The 26138-nt window shown below is 43.9% G+C and overlaps 1 protein-coding gene and 1 long non-coding RNA gene across 3 annotated transcripts; one reads left to right on the forward strand and one right to left on the reverse strand.

The window, feature by feature from the left end:
- Positions 1-6594: 6594 nt before the first annotated feature.
- On the reverse strand, positions 6595-15283 carry LOC113972843. 2 transcript variants are annotated; one of them, XR_003536034.1, is made up of 4 exons: positions 15029-15283; positions 11171-11261; positions 10537-10604; positions 6595-9506 (listed from the first exon to the last, which is right to left on the reverse strand). It is a non-coding gene; the product is annotated as an uncharacterized LOC113972843 (long non-coding RNA). The 2 variants fall into 2 exon arrangements; XR_003536033.1 differs by lacking the exon at positions 15029-15283 and having other exon boundaries at positions 11171-13233.
- On the forward strand, positions 14564-26052 carry LOC113972842 (methylcrotonoyl-CoA carboxylase beta chain, mitochondrial-like). The gene is made up of 13 exons (XM_027694312.1): positions 14564-14753; positions 15315-15594; positions 17627-17823; positions 18708-18886; positions 19577-19657; positions 20592-20770; positions 21498-21690; positions 22679-22770; positions 22956-23112; positions 23869-23991; positions 24397-24542; positions 24840-24921; positions 25853-26052. The coding sequence occupies exons 1-13, from the start codon at positions 14579-14581 to the stop codon at positions 25934-25936; spliced, it is 1968 nt and encodes a 655-aa protein (XP_027550113.1). The 5' UTR covers positions 14564-14578; the 3' UTR covers positions 25937-26052.
- Positions 26053-26138: the final 86 nt, after the last annotated feature.

Raw genomic sequence — 26138 nt, forward strand, 5'->3', positions numbered from 1 at the left:
AACCCTAAAAGAATAATGCAGAGTGTGTCACAGTCAAGCCACATTTCCTCTTAAGGCAAAAGAGAAACCTGGAATCATTGTCCTGGAATGCACCAAAACCTCTTAGCAGGAGCTCCTGAAATATTCATGAACATTAAGAAAATAGCAAACCTTTGGAGAGTGTGTTATTTAGATGTAACTTGCTATGTAAGTGCCATCCTCTAAGCTCTAAAAATATCACGGGAAGGCTTTTTGCAGAAAGTAAATGAAGTAACGGGGACTTGAGAATTTTATCTCCTGGCTGCCACAGACCACACAATGCTGATTAATTCAGCTCCTCCATTACTTAACCAACTGGGAAAATTCTTATGTGTAGATCACTGGGGAGTTCAGGATTTTAAGATAAGATTTACTAAGTGTGTAAATTATTAGTAAATAGTAGATGAAACACCAAGCTCTCATATACCAGCTGAATTTACATTAACTGAATGACTAAATTTACATTAACTGAATGACTAAATTTACATTAACCAGCTGATTTACATGAATTTCCCCAACTTCTGCATTTTTACTCCTTTTGGAAAGTTCAGAGGCAAACACTTTTTAAACCTCAAATTCTGATGTTAAACAATGTGGAGAAGGAGGAGGGAGGAAAAAAGGAAGGAAAAGAGGAATAAGGAACTTCAGCTGCAGGTATGGAACATGCAGCAGTGCAGCCATCCCATCACCACTTCCCATCTGTCCTCTGGGTGGGTTTGTGTCTGGGGCTCTGTGCCTCTGGTGAGGGAAGTCAGGAGCTCCCCCAGTGTGAATTCGTCGTATTGAAGGAGGTTTAGGAGCATGGAAACAGCAACTTCACATGAAGTGCTGGAAATAAGAGACCACTGTTGAAATGTTTATGTGTTTAGCAAAGATATAAATATTTGGAGAATAGCAAAGGACAGTGCTTGGCATGGGCAGACTGAAATCATTTACCTGATTAGTTGGCCCCAGTTCCAAAGACATTTCCTTGGCAGCAGCCCCAGCTCTCCCCAGCCCTGGGCACAGGAATAATCCCTGCTCCGTGCTTGTTGTGCTGTATAGGGAAACCAAGCAAAAGGCAGCTGCAGGGAGAGAGAGAGGAGAAAAAGGGATGGAGAGCAAATTGTTTCCAGGTGTAGCCTCAGACTGTCTCGCATTCCCAGGCTGTGTTGCTTCAGGCATAACTCAGACAGCACTTTGTCCTGTCTCCACACGGCACAGTACAGACTGAGGAATCATCTGGCTGGGAGATCCTTTTTGTTGTAGGAATGGGGATGTAGGTTTCTGCTTTTCCAGCTGGATTGATCTCCCATCCGGTTCATCAAGAGGCTATGCAAATTCTTGTACAAATGGGGTGGACTGGATGAGGAGTTCATCCCTGTTCAAAATAAACAGAGGGTGTCAGTGATTTTAGTGCTTCTGACCTGATTCACAGCTCGGCTATACAAACAGTTTTACTGATACAGGAACATGGGACAGGACAAGAGGAAACATTGTGCCAGGGAAGGTTCAGGTTGGATATTGGGAAAATTTCTTCCTGGAAAGGGTTGTGAAGCATTGGAACGGGCTGCCCAGGGCAGTGGTGGAGTCCCCATCACTGGAGGGATTTAAAAGCAGTGTGGATGTGGCACTTGAGGACATGGGTCAGTGGCCTTGGCAGTGCTGAGGAACAGCTGGACTCAATGGTCTGGGAGGGCTTTTCCAACCTAAACAATTCCATGATTCTGTGACCCTTCTGTGGGGATCATCATGCCTCAAGGGGCCCACTGCTGCTGAGAAGATGAAGTGAGAATTTGCCAGTTTGCTCCAGACAGAATAATCCCAGTCCCCCTCTCCCAGAGGTATTGCTGAGGATTCGCACCCTCCAGGTTCCTCCTCAGCAGCCCTACAGACAGTATGGCAGATGGAATCAGACAGAGTTCTCCACTGAGTCAAGAAGCTTTGCTTATTCTGTGTGTACTTGAAGATAAATCCAGCAGAAATTTTGCAGAAGGACTGGGGCATGACCTGTTCTGAGCCAGCAGGAAGCCAATGCCGTGTACATTTCCCATGGCAGGACTATTTCTAGCAACACTCTTCCAGCTATTGATCACAAGTCTAATGTTGTGAATAACATTCTGATCTGGAGTCTGTCTGGAACTGCTATTTTTATAGGTGTAGCAACTTATTTTGGATTCAGTTATTTTGAAAAACAGCAGCCAAAGTTCCTACATGTGCTTAATAAAATTATTTGAATATGTATATATAAAATCAAGTTACATCATTGTGTGGTTTCTGAGAGTTTGTTACTGCCTCAGAGTGATCAGTTGATTAGAATGTGCAATGAGAAGTGATCAAGGCCAGCTTGGAAGGGGCTTGGAGCAACCTGGTCCAGTGGAAGGTGTCCCTGCCAATGGCAGGGGCTGGAATGAGATGGGCTTTAAAGTCCCTCCCAACCCAAACCATTCCAGGATTCTGTGATTCTTTGACAACTGCTGTTCGTGCAGCAGGAAGCAAGAACTGGTCATGGACCAGGACTCCATCTGATAGAAAATTCACAGAAAAAAATGTCCCTTCTTATGCAGTGACAGTTCTAATGAATTTTGCTTTCCTGTCCAGCTATATTCACTCCTGGTGACACTGTATGGTTCAGCACAGTGTCATTAAATCTTCTCAAATCAAACTCAGCACTAATCTTTAACCCAAACTTCTCATTTATACCACATGTGATGTGTGTAAAAGAAATAGGAATAAGGGTATTTGTTTCTTTAGATACATTTTTAATGCTACGACATTTAGTCATAGGCTTCTTCTCCTGAGACTGTTTTCAATACCCCTCTCAGTCAACAGGAAGAAGGAAAATGAATGTCTACAGTGGACATTCATCATCTTTAAAAGAGATCTGTCATTAAGACAGACCCCTGCCAAGATAGCTGACATTTAATGTACTTAAGATTCATAAAACTTTCATAAGGAAAGAGATAGGATAAGAGGTCTGTCAGACAAGGAGAAATCAGGACCTCCTGGCCCATTTGCACCCTCAGTTATATTTCTGGGGTTGTTACAACTTGCTGGTCCCTCACCCTGCACCGGCACCTGAGTTTGAAAGCCTGTTCAGTTTTAACTGACCTGCTGCCTGTTCAATTTTGGAACATGGTGGGAGGTTCAGGGTGAAATTACAGGAGCTGATCTGATACACGTCTGATCCTTACAGGGAAAGGAACCGTTACTTCTCCTCCTCCACACATTCCTGAAGCTTATCATGTGCTGGCTCTGATGCTTGTTGGGCCCTTCCAGCTGCAAACCAAGCAGAAAACACACATTTATCTCACACAGCTCCTTGCCACCTTCCACTAGACCAGGATGCTCCAAGCCCTGTCCAACCTGGCCTCGGACACTTCCAGGGATGGGGCGGCCACAGCTTCTCTGGGCAAGGGCCCTCACCACCCTCACAGGGAAGGATTTTTGTCTAATATCTAATCCAACATGCAGCTCTCCTGACAGCTAAGGGTAGTCAGCACTGCAAAGAGATTAAAACACCTTCAACCAAAATACTTTAAACAGGGGTTCAAATCCTGATTTTGGTTCCTGGTAAGACAGACATAGACACAGCTCTAGGATGGGAACATGCTGTGAGCAGTCCTGATGAGGTTATGAGGAATTTGTACTGCTCCCACCTCAGAACACATCACAAAGTCTAAACTCCACATTTTCAGCCCCTCTGCTCCTGTGCTTTGGCAAAGAACAGGGACATGACTTTAAAGCAGCTTTTGTATTCCTATGTGCTGTGCCACACAAGGGTGTGAGGCTGCCAGAATTACACTTAAGCCCAAAGCACAAGAGACTGCAGAGTTTTCTGGATACCTCTGCTCCTGTAACCAGGAGTGCAGGACTGTAACAAATCCCTTACATGAGCTTTGTTGGACTGAGAAAGCTTCTGGCACAATTGGTATTCTCCAGTGGTGGTTCCCACCCAAAGCAAAACCCAGATGGTTTTGATTACAGGATGCCTTGTTTGTGCCAGAGGTCTGGAACTTCCATCCCCTGCCCTCAGGAATGGGACCTGAGCAGGGCAGGTCCCCAGCACACCACGGGCTGGGAGATCCATGTGGCCTCAGGCATCAAGCAGTGCTGACTAGGGAAAAAGCTCCCAGCAGGCAGAGCCTTTAGAGGAATGGAGGAGAAAGAAAAAGCACAATAAGTGTTGCCTCTGCCCATGGTTTTAACAATGCAGGGATCTCTGATTGTTCCCCAAAACCATCACAAAAAGCCCCCCTGACTCATGCCAAGGGCTGCAGAGGGGTGATCTGACAGCCCCTGACTGCAGACTGACTGAGCAGCCAAACCAACCTGCTCTGCTTTTTTTTTCACTATTTCTTATCAAAATACTGACCTGATACAGGGAGGCTCTTACAAAACATAATAAAGTCTGCTGCTGCCAAGGAATGATTGCTGCTAGCATTTATTTTTCCACAATTATATTCAGGGTTGTCCTTTCGAGACAGACCAGATCAAGGAGTGGTGCGTGCAGTACATCATCCCAGGATAAATCCGGGGAGGCTCTATGACTCAGGAGTGACTCACTGTTCCTCCTCTGTTCCTTCCAGACTCTTGGGGGTGTACTAATTTATTGTCAGTCTGTATCTGCAGTAAATAATTCCTCCACTGTGCAGAAGGAGTTGCATATTCTGATCATTCCTCACCTCTCCAGAGGAGTAAACAGGTGAGCAGTGTTCACCTGCACTCCGAGACCCCCGGGCTTGGTAACCTGTGCATAGAGGAAAGCAGAGAAATGGGGGATTTATTTTTCTTTCCTTGAACAACATGCTGTCCAGGTTAATTATTTGAAACTAGATTGTTCCTACCAAACCCCCAAAATCCCGATTACTAAAGTAAGATTGACCTTTCAGAGAGTTATTTCGAAGAACTTGGATAAAATAAGATGGTATGACTCAAGCAACAGTGTCTGCAACACAGTTAAGCCACACAAATTTGTTTCACTGTCAGAATCAAGTATTCTAAAAAAACAAAAACCAAGAATGATTAATCTCTTTTTTTTCTTTAGCAAGACAGATTGAAGTGTCCCCGTGGAGCAAGACGGGAAGTGTTTAAACAATGCCTGCTTAGTCTCCAGCATGTCCTCACTAGTAGGAACACAAGCCTTAGGACAGAAAGTAAAAAATAACTAGAATAAGAAGTTTTTACATATGCATGTACAAGATAAATATATTCAGGAACACCGAAGAAAGCACAAAAAGATAATGAATAGCAAACAGGCCTGTTCCGTTCTTCCCAGCCAAAAAGTTCAGGAGCCTGAGGACACTGAGGATACAGCAGAAATGCACAAAAACAGTGGCAATGCTGATTTAAAAATCTCTTCCCCCATGTCATTCATCTCATCCCAATGCTTATTTTTCCCTCCCCCCAGATTGTGTTTCATGAGAGAGTTTTCAATGGCAGCAGTGGGTACAACACCTTTACATCTCCAGCTGCTCATCCCCAGCCTTGTGCCACCCCGGCACAAGGGGCTGTGTGGTAAATGTTTTGTTCTGCAAAGACTGGTGCTGAAGGGGCCATGAAATGGCCTTTTAAATCAAAGACAGAAAGAAAAAATAGCTGCAGAGTGACAAAATAGCAATGAAATATAATTTTGGAATTATATATGTTAAAATGTAAATAAATCTTCAAATCCCAAATGTATAGAATTGTAGACTCATAGAATGGTTTGGGTAGGGAGGGACCTTAAAGCTCATCCAGTCCCACCCCCTGCCATGGGCAGGGACACCTTCCACTAGACCAGGCTGCTCCAAGCCCCATCCAACCTGGCCTTGGACATTTCCAGGGATGGAGCAGCCACAGCTTCTCTGGGCAACCCATGCCAGCGTTCCAGTAACTAAGCACTGACATCCTAAAGAAAACAGAATTCCCTATGAAAAGCCCTTTAAGAATAGCTTCCCTGTTACATCATGGAAATCTCAGTTAGAGAATTGAAGATCAGAAAAAGAACAACTCCAAAGTGGTAAGATGATGGGCTGTCAATAAATACTCCCATCCCTGGGGTCTGTGATGCTGTGGCCTAGCATTCAAAAATAGCTCAGTTCTAGCTTTGTCTCAGAGAATTTGGTAACTCCAAAAAACAGACTGAAAGTTAGAAAAGTGAGGTGTATGGAATTTGTACTCCTTCTGTGTCTAACCTGGCAGAGGGAAGCGGCACCCGGGGACCAGCTGAGGCCAGTCCGTGCCCTGGAATGCAGCTGGAGCCAGGCTGCTGGGAGCTGACAGCCCTGCTTTCATCTGGCAGTGGCCCCGCCACCAGCTGCGCCCAGCAAAGAAAGAGAGCGCAGGAATTCACAGCATTCCCCCTCGGATTAATTCCCGGCGGTCCCGCTGCGCCTGAATGAACTGGACTGGGGATTCGTAGCTCTGCTGGGGGAGATTTGCTGATTCCTCTGAGCTCCTGGGGAGAAGTGATACAGAGAGCAAATAAGCAGGGGCAGTGCCGCAGTGAGGCGATGGGCCGGGCACGGAGCCCTCCCGTCTGTCCCACCCGCTGCCCGGGGCTGTTCTCACACAGGTGAGCTCAGGAGGGACAGGAAGGGCCACGGGCTCTTCCAGCCGCAGCCCTGGTGCCACCCCAAACCCTCCGCCCTGGTGCCCTTCATAGCAGACAGGTTCTGATAATGTTGTGGCAAGGAAAGAAATAAAAATACATAATTTTAAGTACTGTTATAATTGAAATTTATGTACAGACACACTGTGTAAGCTACCTGCTACATTTCCTCTTTTTTAAACATATTGGCATTTTTAGATTCAGATTAAATAATATTTTTCACTAATTTTTTTACTTTTCCCTACGTTTCTCCTGAGTTCTGAAAAATCAGAATTCAGTTCTACAATAAGCATTCCTGCCACTCCTGCAGTTCATAATTATTACTCTGGCATTAATGAATCTGTTAATTACACCTCTCCTCTTCTGCTGAGACCAGAGGATAATGGTCAGAGACCTGAAAATGAGAGAGTTGGATTGTATTTTCCAAGCTAAAAACATGACAACTGTAAATCTCTTGGAGGTTTTTGTGGAAAAATTCCCTCTGCTAAATTCTTATCTCAGCCATGGTTTCTGGGCTTTCTATAACATCTCTCTTTGAATGTTCCAAAGTTCCCTGTTTGTTCCCTGGGTCACCAGTTTGGACTGGATTTACTGGGAGGGCAAAGAGAACTGCACAGTCAGTGCCCCAGCCTCAAGTGCCACGGGAAGCTCTCAGTGACACCTGCCAGCAGCAAAACTGCTGCTCCATCTCGTTTTTCCCATATCATGGGTATATTCAGCCTTACTCATAGATACTCCTCATCCAGCACCAAAACCAGCGGAAACCAAGATGAGGTGATTAAGTGATGGGCCAGGTCTGGAACCAGCAAGTTGCCATGTCCAGCTACAGAGTTCTTGCTCTCACAGTCCTGATTTTACTGGATTAAAGTAACTTGTCTTGACAACACTGAAATTTCCTTCCCTTTCTTTAGCACTGCTCAGCCAGTTTTCCAGAACAGCTTCTTAAAAGTACCCGGTTGCTTCCAGTTTGAAAGCCTGTGTTCATTTTTTAACTTCATTTCTAACAATACCAGCTAAAAATGACTCCATTAGAATTGAGAACCCATTGTCAGGTTTTTTTGTCACCTTAAATGATTAAATTGTGGCCATGTAGGCTGACTGCTGAAAAAAGGATCCTGTCAGACAAAAGGGGGGAAATTTGAAGGCCTCTTTTATGCAACAGCAAGGCTGAGAGCTGCAATAGGTGACTCTAGTTCAAAAAGATTTCCAATCAAAAGACCTACCCAGTGCCTGAGGGGTTTCAAGAAGGCATTATCCAGCTCTGTGTGTTGAGGGCTGGATTGAGCAGCCTGGAGAATCCCAGAGCCCTCCCTCTCCAGCCCAGCTGAAGGGCTCCCCTGCGGCGCCGGCGCCTGCAGTTGTTGAACAAGTGTTTCTCACACTACAGCTCAATTAAGTCAAGGACATCAGGGAGAAGATGATCCAAGTAGCCTGGAGAGTAAAGGTAACCCACAGGAGGCTGGAGAATTCAAGCCCTTCTATCAATCTCTTAAAATATACCATAAGACTTTGCAGGGTGTTGTGACTCTGATTTTTCTTTTTCATTCTTTTTCTGCTGTCATTAATTGTTCACTGTGTTTCACAGTGTCAATATCATGAACCACAGACTCAATTTTTAGTGCACCAAACTAAGCTAAACATGTTACCAATAACTAAAATTATAACAAGCGTATAATATTGCAAGGGAGTACATGCAAACCAAGGATAAAACAATTCCAGTATGAAGATACAACAGAATTTTCACAAAAATATAACAATTTAATAATTTTTTATCATGATTACATCTGAGCTGTAAATACTCATATAGGTGGTTACCAGCAGGACTAACATAAGCTACTTGATGTGGGTTTCCAGCCCTGATGTTTGCCAGAGATTGAAATGCTGAAGTGATTTTCCAGAACCCCATTTCTCAGTGTGGTTTGTGCACTCTGTTCTGTCACTGCAAAGTGTTAATTCACATGGTACCAATTACTGGATCTTTGACACAACAAGTAGCAGCGAGAAGAAACCCCCGTGGTTTTTATTAGAATAGTAAGTAGAAGTCAAGAAGACATTTTATGCCAAGTGGATCAGGAAAGCAGGAACTGGAGAAGGATTTTATGGTATTACTGCAGCATCTTGTCTGTGATTTTATATGTATTGTTGCTTAATACTCAGTTCCTTGCTGAACCTTGGCACCAAAACTCAAGGTAGAGATATTCTACAGATCATGGCAGATTTCATGTAGTTCCAAGCTCAGAAATGAGGTTTTTGTCTTCAAAAATGTGTTCCATGTGTTCCATGATTTTGAGATTAAAATGTGTTCCATGATCTCAGAACAATCCAGGACTGAGGACTCTGCCATGGCAAAGAGGAAGCAAGCATTTGGGAACTGGGGGCTGGAAATGGTGAATTAGGTGCACAGGGTACGAGAAGAGAATGTACTGACCACTGCTGAAACAAATGTTGATCTTTCCTTCTTCTGAACAAAGATTTTTTAATTACAAATAAAAAAACCACTAGAGGATTGGAGAATTCATTTCAGCACATAGGCATATATATACACATCATATATATATATGTATCTCCATGCTTTTTATCTTGCAACAGAGTGATTAAAAATCTAATTTGTCTTCTAATTAGGCCTTTTTATTGGTAAATCTTCAACACTGTAAACAGGAATGAACAGACCTTTACTTGGATGCGCACAAACGTTGGCATCCAGCATCCTGCTGTGGTTCCTCTTTGCTCCTTACAAAGCTGATGGTTCCATATGCCCAAGGATCACAAAGATGGCTTGGGTTGGAAGGAATCTTGAAGATCATAATCATCATCCAGGATGGCTCAGGCTGCCTGGAGGCTGCTGGATAAGGGGGTGTCCCAGTCCCCACAAGGAGCATAAGGTTCTTCAAGTAGATTTAGTGTATCCACCAAGAACCTGGTAATGTGCAAAAGGGAGGACAAAAGACTACTTGCAGGGCTTTTCTCCCTGTTTTTGGTACTATATCACTCTGGCATCTTTATGTGGCAAGCAAATCACAGTATATAGTGTTTTTATCCTTTCAGATATTACATGGTTGCAAAAATTGCTGACAGAAACTGCCAACACACTGCACTAATAACTATAATGCTGTTTCACTGGCATAAATGTCTTTTTGCTTTAAACCAGACCATCTGCTTTAGGGGCTTTTGATGATGCAATTACACTGATGTTTACAGCAATGGAAAATTTTCTGGTATGACCTCAGAGTGGGGGATCCAATTCTAAGGGGATTTGTAAGAAGAAGGGGGGTATGTTAAACTAGCAACTGGTTAAGAGTCTAAAGGAGACAAGATAGGCATGAGGAAGGTGTGGAGCTGCAAATTTGGAACTACACATTTAGCCTCAATTCCTCTTTCAAGTAACATTTTCCTGAGAGCAGGAAACAAACACGTCACATCCCCCCGACGTGCTGTGCGTAACAGCAGCTCCTACAGCATCGATAGTGTATTTACTCAGTGATTCATCCCCTCCCTCCATGTGTTTATCTGACTGCCCTGACCACATCCACTCCCCAATTACTAGCTAGCAATGGCCTTACAAAACCATGTTCAAGGCACTCCAAACAGTCGGACACAGGCTGAGGCTTTGGTGTCACCACTCAGCGCCAAGTGCTCACACAGGGGAATAAATCCATCAGCACTTTCCTAGAATCATCCACCAGGGTTTGCAACTGAATCTGCAGCTCCTCTGACCTACAAAAAGCTTTCTGATGACTTCAGAAGACTCTTGGTTAGGCCTTATAAACAGAGGAAGAAACAGATCTTCACACAGTTGTTGCATATTGCAGCTGTACAAGTTTTTCAGCAGCCACTCAGTGATTGCACCTACCTGTCCAGGTAAAACCAACAGGTGATCCGGCAGCTCTGCCACTTCAACCCAGGAAAGCCGAAGTTACTTTTTTTCTCATTTGGGTATCACCAGTTACCTGCATTCTTAGAATGGAATTCTGTGCTCTTCAGCTCGTAGCAGTGCAATTCAGGACAGACTCTGGCCCTGCAACAGGGAATTGTACACACTATTAATTATGTATGCACTATTAATTATCTCTTAACCAGAAGATAGTTCTGCTCTTTTTGCTCTGTGCATTTTTTGCAGGAGTAAGACAAACCAGAAACTCCCATTTTTCAGTAATGTAAGCAAGTGTACACACTCTTTGTCTTCTCCAAATCAGCTGTGTTTCCACAATTGGAATTATTATGCAATTATTCATGGGTTTGTCAGGTCTTTGTGGCAACAGACTGGGAACCTGGGAAGGCTAAACTACAGTTAAAAAATACTGTGATACTATGTTAAATGATGTGAAAAATACATGTGGATAAGGGTTTGATGCTAACAGGTATTTTTACAGGTGTTGTAATACATCTGTACTTGAAGAAATGTGCAGAAAACTTCCATGACTCAGCTGCTCACCCTCATCTTTTGGCACAGTTTGTGAAGGCCTACCTGGCTCTGCACATCTCTCTATGTGGGGATTTATAAAACTTCAAGCCATCCAAAATAAGAAGCTAAATGGTATGGGAGCATCTGATACATTCTCAGTGGAAATTAAATTTACTTACTGAGGATCAGGTTCCCAACTTCTCTTGCATTTAGTCTCCCATCTTCCAATTGGTTCATTTATTCCTCGTGTTCTCTTAAATTTTCCTGCAACTAAAATAAACTTCTTACTATTTCATATCAAATGCAGTTCAGCACACCTCACAAGGCTGAGCTTTTCCTTTGGAATAGATGCAAACACACCAAGTGGAAGTTACTTCATTATCAAATTTGTTTTGAATCTATTAAATCTATTTTAGAATGATGTAAGCCCTGAAAATGCAGTGGGACTGTCTGAGTCTGTTAGCACTTCTAAGTAAACAAACAAAACCTGTTTTAATTTAGCCCAATTTCCAGGCCCCCATTGTCAGAACACCACTAAAAGCTTTTTGGGTATTAAAAAACAAAATCTAAATAAGAAACAGAAGCTCCACAAGGAGGAGGGCTTTGTGGGAACCTTCCTGCCTTTGGTCTGACAATCCAGAAAGTGTGTTCTGGTTTCCCCCAGCATCCGGTGCACTCCAGCAAGTTTCTAAATCCAGCTGAGTTCAAACTTCCCTCAAAGCTTCGGTGTTCCTTAAATGGCACATTTCAGCTTTTCTGGCAGAGCTGCAGCTCATGGTAAAGGAAGCCACCACCACATTAGCATTTTCCCTAAATGCTGCTCTATATATTCTCAATGCTCAGCTCAAAAGTCGCTAAAATAAGCTCTTAAAATAACAACTTCAAACACTTGCACACGGCTGCAGCCTCTCAGAAGGGCTGTTTTTTCCTCCCTCACTTGATTCCCCCTTGGTGTTTGTTAAACAAAGGATGCTCCATGCCATAGCAAGAGAGAAAGGCTGATCCCAGCTTGAGGACTAAAATAAGTCAAATAGGATCTGTTGGCTTTTAATTAGAGGATTTGTTATTTATACCAAGCTGTCTCCCAGTACAAACTGGTGGCTGATACCTTCTGTCTGTGATAAGCATCCACTCACATATATGTGGGGGCTGAAATGCAGGGAAAAGTATTTCTTTATCCTTTAATCTGTGCAAACAGCATTCAGCTTTCATGAGAATGAAATTAAATTACTCACTTAAGCCTGAGTAAAAGGCACCTGAGTTACATACAGCAAATCCTGCCTGTAAACACTGATTCTATCTACTGGAAAACCTGTACAATAATAAAGAATCACAGAATCATTTAGGCTGGAAAAGAGCTTTGAGATCATCAAGTCTAACTGTTAACCCAGCACTGCCAAGGCCACCACAATATAAGCAATAAAAAATTAACTGCAAGAGGTATTTTAAAAAAACCTGCAAATTAAAATCACATAAGATGGAATTGCCACACAACACCAGCAGTTTAGAGATAGTGTCTCTTATGGAAGCCACATACTTAATTACGGAAAATGAAATAACAACCATGAAAATTAAAATGGAACAGGAGTCACTGATACATTCACAGAACTGAGTAGGAAAAAAATCTTACTAATCCATGAAATGATATATGGGTCAGCTTTAAAAAAAAGCCCAGAAATAACAGGAAGCCCAAATCTCACTTGGAATACATATCCAAGCATTTGCACCTGCAATTCCTTCTCCAGCAAGCCAAACACGAGTATGCAGCATTTTCACTGCTACAACACCTCTTTGAAATTCACACCTCCTCAAATGTATTCTGCTGCTTTACATGGATTTCTGTCACCACTCTTTCCTTCCCCATTATCACCTGCACCACACAGAGCACAAAAATTCACATTAAATCCCATGGGAAATGCAAGATCTATGCAAATCTCCATAATTACTTCTGTCTCTCCTCTTCAGCTGTTCACAAGTTTCTCAAACTGTTGAGAGAAAAGAGTCCTGGCTATACCAGGGAAGGAGGGGAGATGTGAACTGAAATGAGCAACAACTCAAGGCACAAATGCCCCAAACCAGACCAAATGATGCAGCAGCTGCTGAATTCATCCATGGGTTCCATCAGGAACTTCTCATGGCTGCATCAGTGCCACAACACGTGTCCAGATTAGTGTGCTTGTTAATAGTTTCATTATTCAGTTGAGAGGAGGCCACAGAGATGCTCCCAGGGCTGGAGCCCCTCTACTCTGGAGACAGGCTGGGAGAGCTGGGGGTGTTCACCTGGAGAAGACTCTAGAGTGACCTTAAAGTCCCTTCCAGTGCTTAAAGGGGCTCCAAGAGAGCTGGAGAGGGTCTTGGGACAAGGGCCTGGAGGGACGGGACAAGGGGGAATGGCTTCCCACTGCCAGAGGGCAGGGTTAGATGGGATGTTGGGTAGGAGTTGTTGGCCGTGAGAGTGGTGAGGCCCTGGCACAGGTTGCCCAGAGAAGCTGTGGCTGCCCCATCCCTGGAAGTGTCCAAGGCCAGGTTGGATGGGGCTTGGAGCAACCTGGGATAATGGAAGGTGTCCCTGCCCATGGCAGGGGGTGGAATGAGGTGCGCTGGTCCCTTCTAACACAAACCAGCCTGGCATTCTGTGATTACCAGTAACAAATGCCCCGTTTTGACTGGTCCAGAATTAATGAGCATTTTTGAAAATGCAAATCAGATCTGGGACCCTATTTTTTTAAAGGGATTATTTACATATGCAGACATCCCATCCCCGACTTAGCCTGACCCTCTGCAGTGTCTTGTTATCCCTGAGTGTTACATTTTCTCTGACAGAAACCCTAGGGCTCTCCCTAGGTCCAGCACAGACCTTCATCTCCCTGTCACAGGGTTTGGGACAGCAGAAGGGACTCTGGCACTTCCCAAGGGACAGCTGAAGCCACTCAAGGCAGTGATGTCACTTCCCACAGCTCCACCTGCATCGAGTTTCTGATACAAGGGAGCACAGCACCAAACTGTCCTGTCTGCTCTAACTGTGGAAGGACAAAAAAAATATATTTTTAATTAGAATAGCTCAGCAAATCTTAATTATTATCCTCAAGATTTTTTAATAACATATATAACTTATTTACCTACAAATTCCATGTTATGCTGGATACTTTCACTCACGAACATATTAGTCATCACTTAATTATCACAACCCAGCCTTATTAATATGTATAATATGGATAAAGAGCTCTCTGGCAGGGATGCATTTTAATGAAGGCGCTGAAAGGCAACACACAGTAATTTCTAGAAGGTTATGACATGACTGACAGTAGCAAACTGAAGCAGCCCAGGGATGGGATGGGGTATGGAAGGAGAAAAATAAAACGCACTAGTTTTAATATTTTAATAATGAATTTAATTGGAGAGAGGACAACCAGGGAACAGGACACTGGGGGCACAGGACACCTGGGCAAAGGACACATATGGCACAGGACACCGGGCACAGGACACCTGAGTACAGGACACCTGGGACACAGGGCACACGACACACATGGCACGGGAAACCCCTGTTCTTGGGACACAGGACACCTAGGGGACAGGACACCTAAGGAATGGGACGCCCAGGGGTCAGGACACATGTGGCACAGGACACACGGGGCACGGGACACTCGGGGCTGAGGATACCAAGGGCACAGGGCACACATGGCACAGGACACCCGGGGCACGGGACACCGGGGCGGGCCGCTCCGCGGAGCCGCCCCGTGAGGCGGGCCCGGACAGGACGGGGTAAGTCAGGGGCGGTGGGACAGATACGGCCGGGCCGCGGCGGGCGCGGATCGGAGCCAGCGGCGGGCAGAGGGCCAGGCCAGGCCGGGGAGCCCCGCTGGAGGGGCCGCAGCCCCGCGCTCCCTGCCTGGCACGGCCCCGGCCCCGCCGCGCTCCGCAGGCCCGGCGGGGCCCGCCCGGCCCGCGGGCGCAGGGGGAGCCGCGGCGTCCCCTCACGACCTCCGTGGGAACCGGAGGTGTCCCCTTAGGAGGCCCCTGGCGGGGCAGGAACTTACGGTGTCTCCTCGCGACCCCCGTGGAAGGGCGGAAAGAGGGGTGTCCCCTCACGACCGACTGGAGTCAGGATGTCCCCTCACGACCCTCGGAGAAGGGCGGGAACAGTGGCTGTCCCTTCACGATCCCCGTCCATCAGGGGGTGTCCCCGCAGGGCCCACATGGCAGGGCAGGCACCGGGGCTGTCCCCTCACGGCTCCCGCCCGAGGCGAGGGGGCCGCGTTCCCCCTCAACCGAGAGAATCCACACTGTAATTCCCGTCACTAAACGCTGTTTGTTGTGTCCCAGCTCTCGGGACCATGTGGAGCACGGCCCCTCTGTGCGCCCTGGGCAGGAGCCGCCCCGGGCCCTCCCTGACCCGCCTGTTCCAGAGGGAATATCGGGAGCTCCTGTTGCATGGCCAGGGCTGGGGAAGGACACACCACCTGCTCCCACGCCGATTTGTGAGTAATAAGTCAAAAAACAGGCGGCACCCCAGAACGTACCCGGTTCTGGACGGACGTGTCCTCGCTGTGCACCGACATGTGTTCGAACAGAATTTAAGGAACAGCGAGGCTGTGGTTAAAAGGTAATAAACCGGTTTTGTGGGGGTTTAAAAGTGTTGCTGCTTGTAGCATGGTGTGAGAATTACTTACAGGCACTTCGACATATGGACAACGGTTGCCCCATGGAAAAATGTGGCTGCCCCATCCTTGGAAGTGTTCAAGGCCAGGTTGGATGGGGCTTGGGGCAACCTGGGATAGTGGAAGGTGTCCCTGCCCGTGGCAGGGGTTAGAATGGGGTGATCTTTAAGGTCCCTCCTAACCGAAGCCCTTCTGTGAAATGTTGACTGAAATACCCAAATCGAAGTGCAAACTGTATTTAACATAGTGTCATGTGTTGTTTTGCATATATTGGTAAGAAGTATTTTTTTTAGACCTTCATAACATTTGTTTCGTGTTGGATTTTGAATGCAAAGACATAAATGGTGACTCACACACTCCTGACAGAGTAGGAGACAGTTACTGCAGTCAGTCGTGATTCAGTGATAAAAGCAGGAAAATGCATTTTATATATTTGTCCTGAAAGATCAGATGGCAAAAATGCAAAGGCCTTTGTTCAGGGAGAGATCCATGAGCTGGAAGCAAAGCTACAGAAAACACACTGTGCCCTCCTGTGGTGGCATTTAGGACTTTAACAAAATCCTTAGCTTTTTCCTTCAGAGCTTTTCCAACCTCCACGGTCTGCAGGGAGCCACACTAAGATAATGGAGTCACACACGGAGTGCTGTGTAAGTAGTTGTGTCAAACAGCATTTATAGTTAAAGATGATGCATCTGGGGGAAAAATGCTGTGCTTGAAATAAAGGAAAAGCCTGGTTTATTTAAGACCAAAATTATTTGAGAGACCACATTTGTTTACAGTTTATTCAATTCTTTATCTAAACTTGAGGCTTCCCTGACAATAACATTTGGTAATCACTTCCTCCCACTGCAATGTTCACTACTGTTAGCGTATCTTCCATGCAGCAGTGTGCATTTCTTCTAGATTTAGTAATTTATTCTACTTATCAGTTACTGATTTTTGTCAGATAAACTTGTTAAAGGGAGTTGACAGAGGAAGCCTTTGTTTGGGTTCTTCCCTAGAGTAGTTAGAAATGGAGGTTCATGCTGAGATAGGATGAGCACATTGTTAGACTTATTTTTATATATTATATTATTGCCTTTATTAGACAGTTTTTGAATAAGGAAAGTAAAATGCGTGCTTTACATAACAGATCCTTGCTTTTTATTACACTTTGTAAGAAAAAGTAATCCAAAAATGTGAGTTCGTCTTCTTTCTCCTACCATTTATATGAAAACTGTGCAATATATTTTGTTATGTTCAATCTACTAAAAGGTAACTTAGAATGAATCATTGAGTCATCAAATGGTTTGGGTTGAGAGGGATCTTAAATCCCATCTCGTTCCACCCCCTGCCATGGACAGGGACACCTTCCACTATCCCAGGTTGCTCCAAGCCCTGTCCAACCTGGCCTTGGACACTTCCAGGGATGGGGCAGCCACAGCTTCTCTGGGCAACCTGTGCCAGGGCCTCACCACTCTCACGGCCAACAACTCCTACCCAACATCCCATCTAACCCCGCCCTCTGGCAGTGGGAAGCCATTCCCCCTTGTCCCGTCCCTCCAGGCCCTTGTCCAAAGTCCCTCTCCAGCTCTCTTGGAGCCCCTTTAGGCACTGGAAGGGACTCTAAGGTCTCTCTGGAGTCTTCTCTTCTCCAGGTGAACACCCCCAGCTCTCCCAGCCTGTCTCCAGAGTAGAGGGGCTGCAGCCCTGGAAGCATCTCCATGGCCTTCTCTAGATGGGACATGTTGAGCTTTTCATCCACTAACACCCCGAGTCCTTCTCCCCAGGGCTGCTCCCAATCCATTCCCCGCCAAGCATGGATTTGTGCTCGGGATTGCCCAGACCTGGGGCAGCACCTGCACTTGGCCTTGTTGAAGTTCCCCCAGGCCCACATCTGCAGCCTGTTGAGATACCTCTGGACCCCGTCCCTCCCCTCCAGCGTGACCACACCACACAGCTTTGTTTCCATTAACTGAAACTTTGTTTTTGCATTAGATACTTGGAATTGTTGGAGAGGGTGAGGAAAGGAGGGGGAGAAAACGCCATCCTGCGCCACACTCAGCGCAACAAGAAGCTGTTTGTTCGGGAGCGCCTGAAGCTGCTGCTGGATGATGAGTCTTTCTTGGAGCTTTCCCCTCTGGCAGGGCTCAACATGCCCTACGGGGATGTCCCTGCTGCTGGGTGCCTCACTGGTAATGGAAAATGGAATGGCAAAGGAAAAAGGAAAGGAAAAAGGGTGCATGTCATAAGGTTTATGGAATATTTTAGTATCTGTGCCTTCCTAGGAAAGGTGAACATCAGTTCTGGCCAGGAGCAGCTCCCAACAGGGAAGAGTTCAGCCCTGCTGTATTATTATTATGTGATTTTTTGGGGGGAAATCTGAGAGAAACCTTTTTTAAAAAAGTCTTTGATTTCTTCCAGTTTTAATAATTTATTCTACTTACCAGTTATTGATTTTTGTCTCAAAAAATTTAGGGTGATGTGTCAAATCAGCTGTTGCCTGTTAAAGGAGAGGGTACAAAGTAACTGTGAGACACAGGAGCTGTGGTGTTTATTTTGTAATGTTTTTCAAATCGTAGACAATTGCATTGTCTGTGCAAACATTGTCTTTTTAAACTGGAACCACTCTTCAAAATTCATTTTAAAATGAAAAAAGCACTCTTCAAAATTCCTTTTTAAAAAGAACCTAAAAGAGCAGAGTATGAAATCCTTCTTTTATCACAGATTGTTACCTTTTTCGGTTTTATAGGGGTAATTTTTAATTGCCTCCCCTTTTTTATCTCAAGAGTTGGGAGTCAAAGTATGTAAGTTTTTCTCTTTCATTGTCACCAGGAGTATGTAAGTTTATTTGAAGTTCTGTCTTCTGTCATTTGGATTACTTTTTTAAATGTAATGGTTATTCCAGAGAAGAGGGATAGATTTCTTTCCTTTGTGGTATTTTCAAGTTGATTTGGATCTTCTTGAGACAGTATTACTGAAAAAAAACCTCTTGGCTATAATTTGTCCCCCTTGTTTTGTCTGTTGTTTTAGAGAGTCATGATAAGTATCTGTGGAACTGATTTGAATTGAATTACAGGAATTGGCAAAATCTGTGGAATCTGGTGTGTCTTCATGGCAAGTGATGCCACTGTGAAAGGAGGAACTATTTACCCAATTGGAGTGAAAAAACAGTTAAGAGCCCAAGAAATTGCCATGGAGAACAGACTGCTGTCTGTGCACCTTGTGGACAGCGGGGGAGCATTCCTACCACTGCAGGTAATGCTGGCATCACTGCAGAGGAGAAAACATCTGTATTATTTCATCCCTTTGGCTAATCTTGCATCTACTCAGAGTTTAGAAACTTGAATGAGTGTGCAGAGCTGCTTTTTTGTCTTTAATAAACCAGTACATAGTGTGAGAGGCTTCAGAATCTATAGTTTTCTCTGTTTTATTGCCTTGTTTGTGCTAGCAATGCACCAATGTCCATGGCCTTTAAAAGTGCAATTTTTGCAATTCTTAATACAAAAGGAGAATTTGCACAGGTTCCTTTCCAATGGAAAAGGTCATCCTCTCCACACTGAAAGCAAGCACACAGGAAAAGCTTTTACCTGACTAAGGAGTTGTTTCAAAAACTAAATAAAAAGGGAAACTGCTGAAGGCATTTTACAGATAAAGTAGGAACATGAACCTCCACTTCTCCATGTTTACAGTCTCAGTTTGTGTAGAATAAATTAGTTTCACAAAAAAATCATGAAACCTCTTTTGAAAGACATGGGTGTTTTTTTGGGATTTCACATTGGAAGAAGTACCATAGTGCATGCTGTATATAAAAGGTTCAGGTGTGATTGTGAGTGAGGACCTTCCCAGGTTCAGTTACAACATATTTGGGAATGAATGGAGTGAAGAGGAGGCACCAGCTTTTATAGTTAATATTAAAATTCATTTTTTCTTTTCTGTGTACATCAGTCAGAGCTGTTTCCTGACAAGCTGCATGGTGGCAGGATTTTCTACAATGAAGCAGTCATGTCTGCCATGGGAATCCCTCAGGTACAATGTCATGGGGAGGGCAAGTGAGGGTGGTCTGTGTGATCAATTGAGTTCTGAAAAAAATATTTGTTCCAATACAATTTCTAGGAACAACTCTCAAACGTGCAGAAAAATTCCTAAATTTATTTGTGGGGAAGGGAGACTCAAATGGTATCGAATAATGGAATTGTTTAGGTTGGAAAAGATCTCTAAGATCACCAAGACTAACCGTCAATCCAGCACCACCACCATGTTCACCACTAAACCATGTTCCCAAGTGTCATATCCACGATTTTTGAAAACTTCCAGGGATAGTGGCTCCACCACTTTCCTGAGAAGTCTGTTCCAATGCTTTAAACCCTCTCTGTGAAAAAAATTTCACCAATATCCAATCTTAACCTCCCCTGGTGCAGCTTAAGGCCATTTCCTCTTGTCCTATCCCTTGTTCCCTGGGAGCAGAGCCCGACCCCCACCTTGCTCCACCCTCCTGTCAAGGAGTTGCTGAGACCAAGAAGGTCTCCAGGCTGAGCCGCCTCAGCTCCCTCAGCTGCTCCTGGTGCTCCAGACCCTTCCCCAGCTCCATTTCCTTCCCTGGACATACTCCAGCCCCTTAGTGTCTTTCTTGGTGAGAAGGGCTCAGAACTGAACACAGGACTGGAGGTGGGGCCTCCCCAGTGCCAGGTACATTATCTCACATAAGGGAACATTTCAGCCTTAAGGATCTTCTGTTTCCTGACTGACTGTGATGGAAAAGCATCAAATCACTGGGTTATTTCAGGGTAAACATTGAACTCTCCAAACCAGCATTGTTGTTCCTTCTGGTTTTATATCTCCAGTTCATTTTTCCCCAAGCTGTGATTTAGCACCTTGAGCATTTCTGGAGCAACTTTGGGCTTTGGGTTTGGCTTTTCCTCTCCCCTCTCCAGCACTGTCTGTGTGGTTTCTGTCCCCTCAGGTGGCTGTGGTGTGTGGCTCCTGTGTTGCTGGAGGTGCCTACGTGCCCACCATGGCCGAGGAAGCTGTGATCATAAATAAAATTGGGACACTGTTCCTGGCTGGCCCACCACTTGTAAAAGCTGCTACAGGAGAATATGTGTCTCCTGAGGACCTTGGAGGAGCCAAACTTCACTCACAGTATGTGGAATATTCTCAAAAATAGTAGAGAATTCAGCATCCTCAGCTTTATAGGAACATGGCATTGTCATTTCAGAGCAGGGCCAAAAGGGGAACCTGTGATTACACTGGTTTTCCTTCTCAGATTCAGAGGTTTTGGTTAAATCAGCCAAATGGAAGTAAAATTACGTGTTGTTATGGGGTGAGGCAGAGACTGGACCAATTGGATTTGGATTTCCATTGTTCCGCATACTTCCTGAACAACTTCAGGCAGGTCAGTTTCTCTGTGCCTCAGAGGGACCAGCTCAGAAGAGAGATACTATCACTTGTTTTCCTAGTGTTTTCCAGGATATATATATTTAATTAACTACGTCTTATTTACTTTTTATCCAAGCTGGAACCGCTTATTTTGAAATAATTCCTAATGTTTGTTTTCCCATTTTCCCTTTTCGATATTGTTTGTAACAACAGCCTCATGAAAATACATTCAAAGGTCTTTCTTTAATCCAGATAAACACAAAAGTCACAGGGAAGAACTTCTCCTTACTGTGAATTTGGGTTGGATTGCATGGAAATTCCCTTGAGCTACTGCTTTCAGCTCATTCATCCAGAACAAAATCACACAGTTTATTTGCAGGGAGTTTGGAGAGCCACAGTACAGATTAAGGTTTTTTCCTTTGGTTTGGGCTTTCTATCAGAGTTTACATTTAATGCATTCAATGCTAATCAATGTTGCTCTCTATCCTAGAGTCAGTGGCTGTACTGACCATTTTGCACCTTCAGAAAAGGAGGCCTATGAATGTATTCGCAATGTTATCTCTACGTTAAACTATGACCCAGTGCCAGAGGAGGGCACAGAGCACGACAGTCCCCTGTACAGCTCTGAGGAGCTCTTGGGACTGGCACCACAGGACTATAGGTGTACTCTTCCTGTCAAACTGGTAAGGGGACAGGGACTGCATTCCTTCATCCCTCTGTCTGCTCTGTCTCATAGCTCCAGATTAGCAAATTGTTCTCTCTTGAAGAATACGTATTTTTACCTCATCCATTGCCAGCCTGTCTTGAGTCTGCAACAAAGCAGGATGGCAACAGTTCTGTAGAATTATAGAAAATATTTAAATTGAAATCCTGCTGGAGATAAGATACATTCTAGATAATTCTAGATTATGCCAGCTGATCCCCATCTGTTTCCATGCACTGTTGAGATGCTGTTGTGTCAGCATGGCTTGTACTGTGTTGGCTGCCTTGAGAACATGCACCCCTTTAAAGTCTGGTTTTCCCCTCCTCCTGTTTTTTGTTTTTTTTACCCCAGGCAATCAAGACTGTCATGCAACAGAAATGCCTGACTGAAAAAACAACACAGCTCAAATTAAACTTGTTTGAGGTTGGGACAGACACTAATACTTAAGCAGAGACAATGCAGAGCTGCCCACGCTATTTTCGTTGTGTTCTAGATGAGATTTAGTCTCCAAGGATGTGAATCCAGTATCTTCTCCAGTGGTAAATTCTTGCAGTTAAGGGGATTGACTGTAGAAAGCAGAGTAGCTTTGGATGTGGCTTTTAATTGTATTGGAAAAAAGCCTGAGTAATATGCAACAGAGTGTTTCTTATGCACAAAATCTGTAACTGCACATGCTGGGGTTTTTTACATTTTTATGCATATGAACAACTGTGCTTTGAAACACTGAAATAATTTTTGAGTTGGACTTGGCTCAAAATACATGGTTGGTAATTAAACTAAACACAAATTGGATGTTTTCTGCATATTGAGTATTTAGAAAGACACCAAAAGACCTTCTGTGTTCATTGAGGTGGATTTCTTGCACAACACAGGTCTCCTACTATTTGAACAGAGCATTTCTTTTAGCAGAATTATCCTATTTCACTTCAGTTTCTGTAGTAAAGTAAAATCTGCATGTTTCTTTGCAGATTCTGAGCCGTTTGGTGGATGGAAGCAGATTCCAGGAATTCAAGGCTAATTTTGGAACAACATTAGTAACAGGATTTGGCCATGTGGAAGGGTAAGGCTGTGAATATTCACTATCAAAATGGATGGACACGTGTCTGAACAGCTTTTGGATCACCATCAGGTTTTACACTATTTTAATAATTTCTAGGGTTCAAAAGTGAAAATTGTGGAATGGTTAAGGTTGGAAAAGACCTCTAAGATGATCGAGTCCAACTGTCCGTGTGTCTTGTTCTGTAGGCACTTGGTGGGGATAGTGGCCAACAACGGGGAGCTGGCTCACGATGCTGCTCTCAAGGGCAGCCACTTCGTCCAGCTCTGTGGCCAGCGGGGAATTCCCATCCTCTTCCTCCAAAATACTGCTCCACAGCCAGCAGAGCCAACAAGCATCTCACAGGTATGGCATGTCTGCTTCCATATACTTAAACAATTCCTAGTTCTTCTTGTGCCTGAAGTTACCTTTTCACAGTTATTAATTGTTAGGAAATTTTTTTTTTTAAACCACTCTTGATGGTTTAAATCATGAAGCTTCATAATGATTTTATTCTTAAATCTCTCCATTCTCTCTTGAATTTTAAGCAGGCTTGTATACCTATATAAAATTATAGTGGTCAGCTGGCAATGCAGGCTGTAAAACCTATAATTTAAAGTGCTTTTTACATTGAAATAGTTTATATTGATTCTTCTGACACCACTGCACTCCAGAAAATTAGCTACTTCTCTTTTAGAAAAGTGTAGACATTAAAGTACAGTAGGTTTTGTCCTGAGCTGGGGGAAGCCTCATAGTAAAAGCTCCGCTAGATTCCCGGATCTGTTTCTGTAGTCTTGTTCCTCCCAAGGTCACCAGCCCTTAGACAAAGCCTGGCACAAATGAATTGCTCAGCATTGGAGGCATTTGCACCTGGCTGTAATTGTTGTACTTATTAAAGTATTAAAATAAGTGCATAATGGGCTTATGAGTTAATTATATGAGTTATTTATGATATGTATGAGTTAATGATACCAGTCAGTTAATGATGCTGCATTTCTGGTGTGGAAGAAATGATCACACAGAATTGTAAATAAATAAATGTTTAGAAATACGAGTTTGGTGGGAGCAGAGGGGATCTAGAATAAAGTCTTAAAGGATCTAAAATGTCTCTTTTTATTCCAGGCAGAGGCTCATTCCAACAGGCTGAAAGCCCAGGCCTCCATGATGGCTGCTGTTGCTTGTGCTGCTGTTCCCAAAATCACCATTGTCATCGGGGGCTGTTATGGGAGCGAAAGCTACGTCATGGTAGGGGTGGAATCAGCCCAAGGGCTTGGGACACACCTTTCACACTGTGCTAAAACTTCACACCCCTGCAGTTTTAAAACAGTCGGTTACCTCGATCTATCAACTGCTTTTTAAGTAAGAAATGCAGCACAGGACATGATTACTGAAAATTAAACATGTAAGAATGAAACATGTAAGTCCTTGGAGTTAAAACTCAAATAGCGAAATAGCAATATTGAAGGCAGTGGGGATGGTTGTTGACGGTTCCTACTGCTGGATGCCTGTGCTGATACAGGAGCTGTGTCATTAATGCTTTACAAATCCAAGTGTTTTCCATTCTGCCTTGATCTTCATTGTGCCATCCCACAGATACCTTTTGTGATTGACTTCAGTGAGTTTCACCGTGCTTTTGTTTTTTCTTTGTAGTGTGGGAGATCGTTCAGTCCAAACTTTCTGTTCTTGTGGCCTAATGCAAGAGTTGGTCTTGTGGATTCAAGACATTTCTCCACAGTCCCACAAGCTGGGGACAGTGACTCTACAGATGAATCAGAGCTGAAGCAGCTGAAGACAAAGTAAGGACATTAATTGCCTACTTTTGTTCATCTTACAGAGCAACATATCCCAAACTAATAAAGCAAACCTGAACCTACTGAAAAATATTTTAAATTTCCATGTAATTTTATGTCTCTCTGTTAGGATCTTCTCAAGCTGGTCTGTGCTGCAGAATGGTCAGGTCTCTTGTATTATTTTCTGCATTCAGATTCATTTTAACAGCAGTACTGCATGGAACTATTTGCTTGTTTCACCTATGACTTTTTCACTGCCCTGATGTTTTCATCATGCTTTTAAGCCTGTTCTGTCCCCTCCAGGCTCGAGGAAGAAAGCAGTGCATTTTACTCCTCTGCCAGACTCTGGGATGATGGAATCATTCTACCTCAAAACACTAGAAAGGTGGGTTTTCCTTTTAGTACATCTTTTTCCCAGATCTCACAAGGATCTGGCAGCAAATGTATAAGCCCATGACTCACTCAAGATCAGCAGCATGTTGATTCCAGACCTGGGGCTCCCACTGCTCACTCCTTTTATTGTGGAATTTAGCTCTGTAATTCTCATCCTTTCTTTTTCCCCATTCGTTTATCCACAAAGTTTCTGTTGAATTCTGGTTACTTGACCAGAGCATTTCCTCACTGAACATCTTCACTGAGTTTACCCTTTGATTCTGTATCTGAATCCTTTTTTTTTTTTCATGTAATCACCCATATCTTCAACTCTCTGAAGTTCAGGCTCCTCACCATCCCCATTGTTTCCATTCTTTTGTCCTAGGATGTTGCTTTTTGCAACTTTCTCTTCTTGCTTGTAATTTGCTGTGTCCATTTGGGATGCTCCCCTGGCTTTGTATTTATTTGAAGTTGGCAGACATCCCTCCATTCTTTCTAAAAGCCACTGCCTTTGTTCTTCTATTTTTCCTTCATTAGCAATAAAAATGTTCTTTGCACTTCTGAAGTTTGTTCACATGAAGATCACAAATACTTGAAGATCTCAATCTGTCCTGGTTTCAGCTGGGGTTAAACCACAACACAACCCTTCTAAGTATGGTACATATTTATGGAACTATGTGGATTTCAAATATTTTTCGTGGAGTTTATGGGAACTTTGATAATGGGGAAGCACCAAGAAGTGTTTTTTAGTCCTAGAGCCCTGAAATTCCCTTCTCTGGGAGCTACACATGAAAAGAAAATATGTGAGAGTTGAACTGTTCATTTTAGCATGTTCAGTGCTTCACAAAAAGAGGGAACAAATAAGTGCAGAAGTGGTAAGTTTTACTGATTTTTTTTTTGTTTAAGGCTCATTGCTTATATGGGTTTTTTTGGTTTTTAATTAGGTGATTGCCCAGTGCTTGGACATCATGGAACAGCAGAAGTACCAGGCTGTGTCTCCATGTCACTATCCCATCATCAGGATGTAATCTCCACCCTCAAACCAGCAGCCCTGCAGAGCCAGCACCACCTGCCAGAACTCTCAGTGTAAAGGATTTTCTAATTCTTTGATACTATTAATAAAAATGTTGAACAATTGAAGACACACAAGAAGGCCAGATTTTAAGTCTATTAGCAGGAAGTTTTTATTTTCAACCAGAGCCTCTTTTAACATCAGCTGAAAGTTTATTT

This window comes from Neopelma chrysocephalum, unplaced genomic scaffold, assembly GCF_003984885.1.
Source record: "Neopelma chrysocephalum unplaced genomic scaffold, ASM398488v2 Primary Assembly neopelma1_97, whole genome shotgun sequence".
NCBI lineage: Eukaryota > Metazoa > Chordata > Aves > Passeriformes > Pipridae > Neopelma > Neopelma chrysocephalum.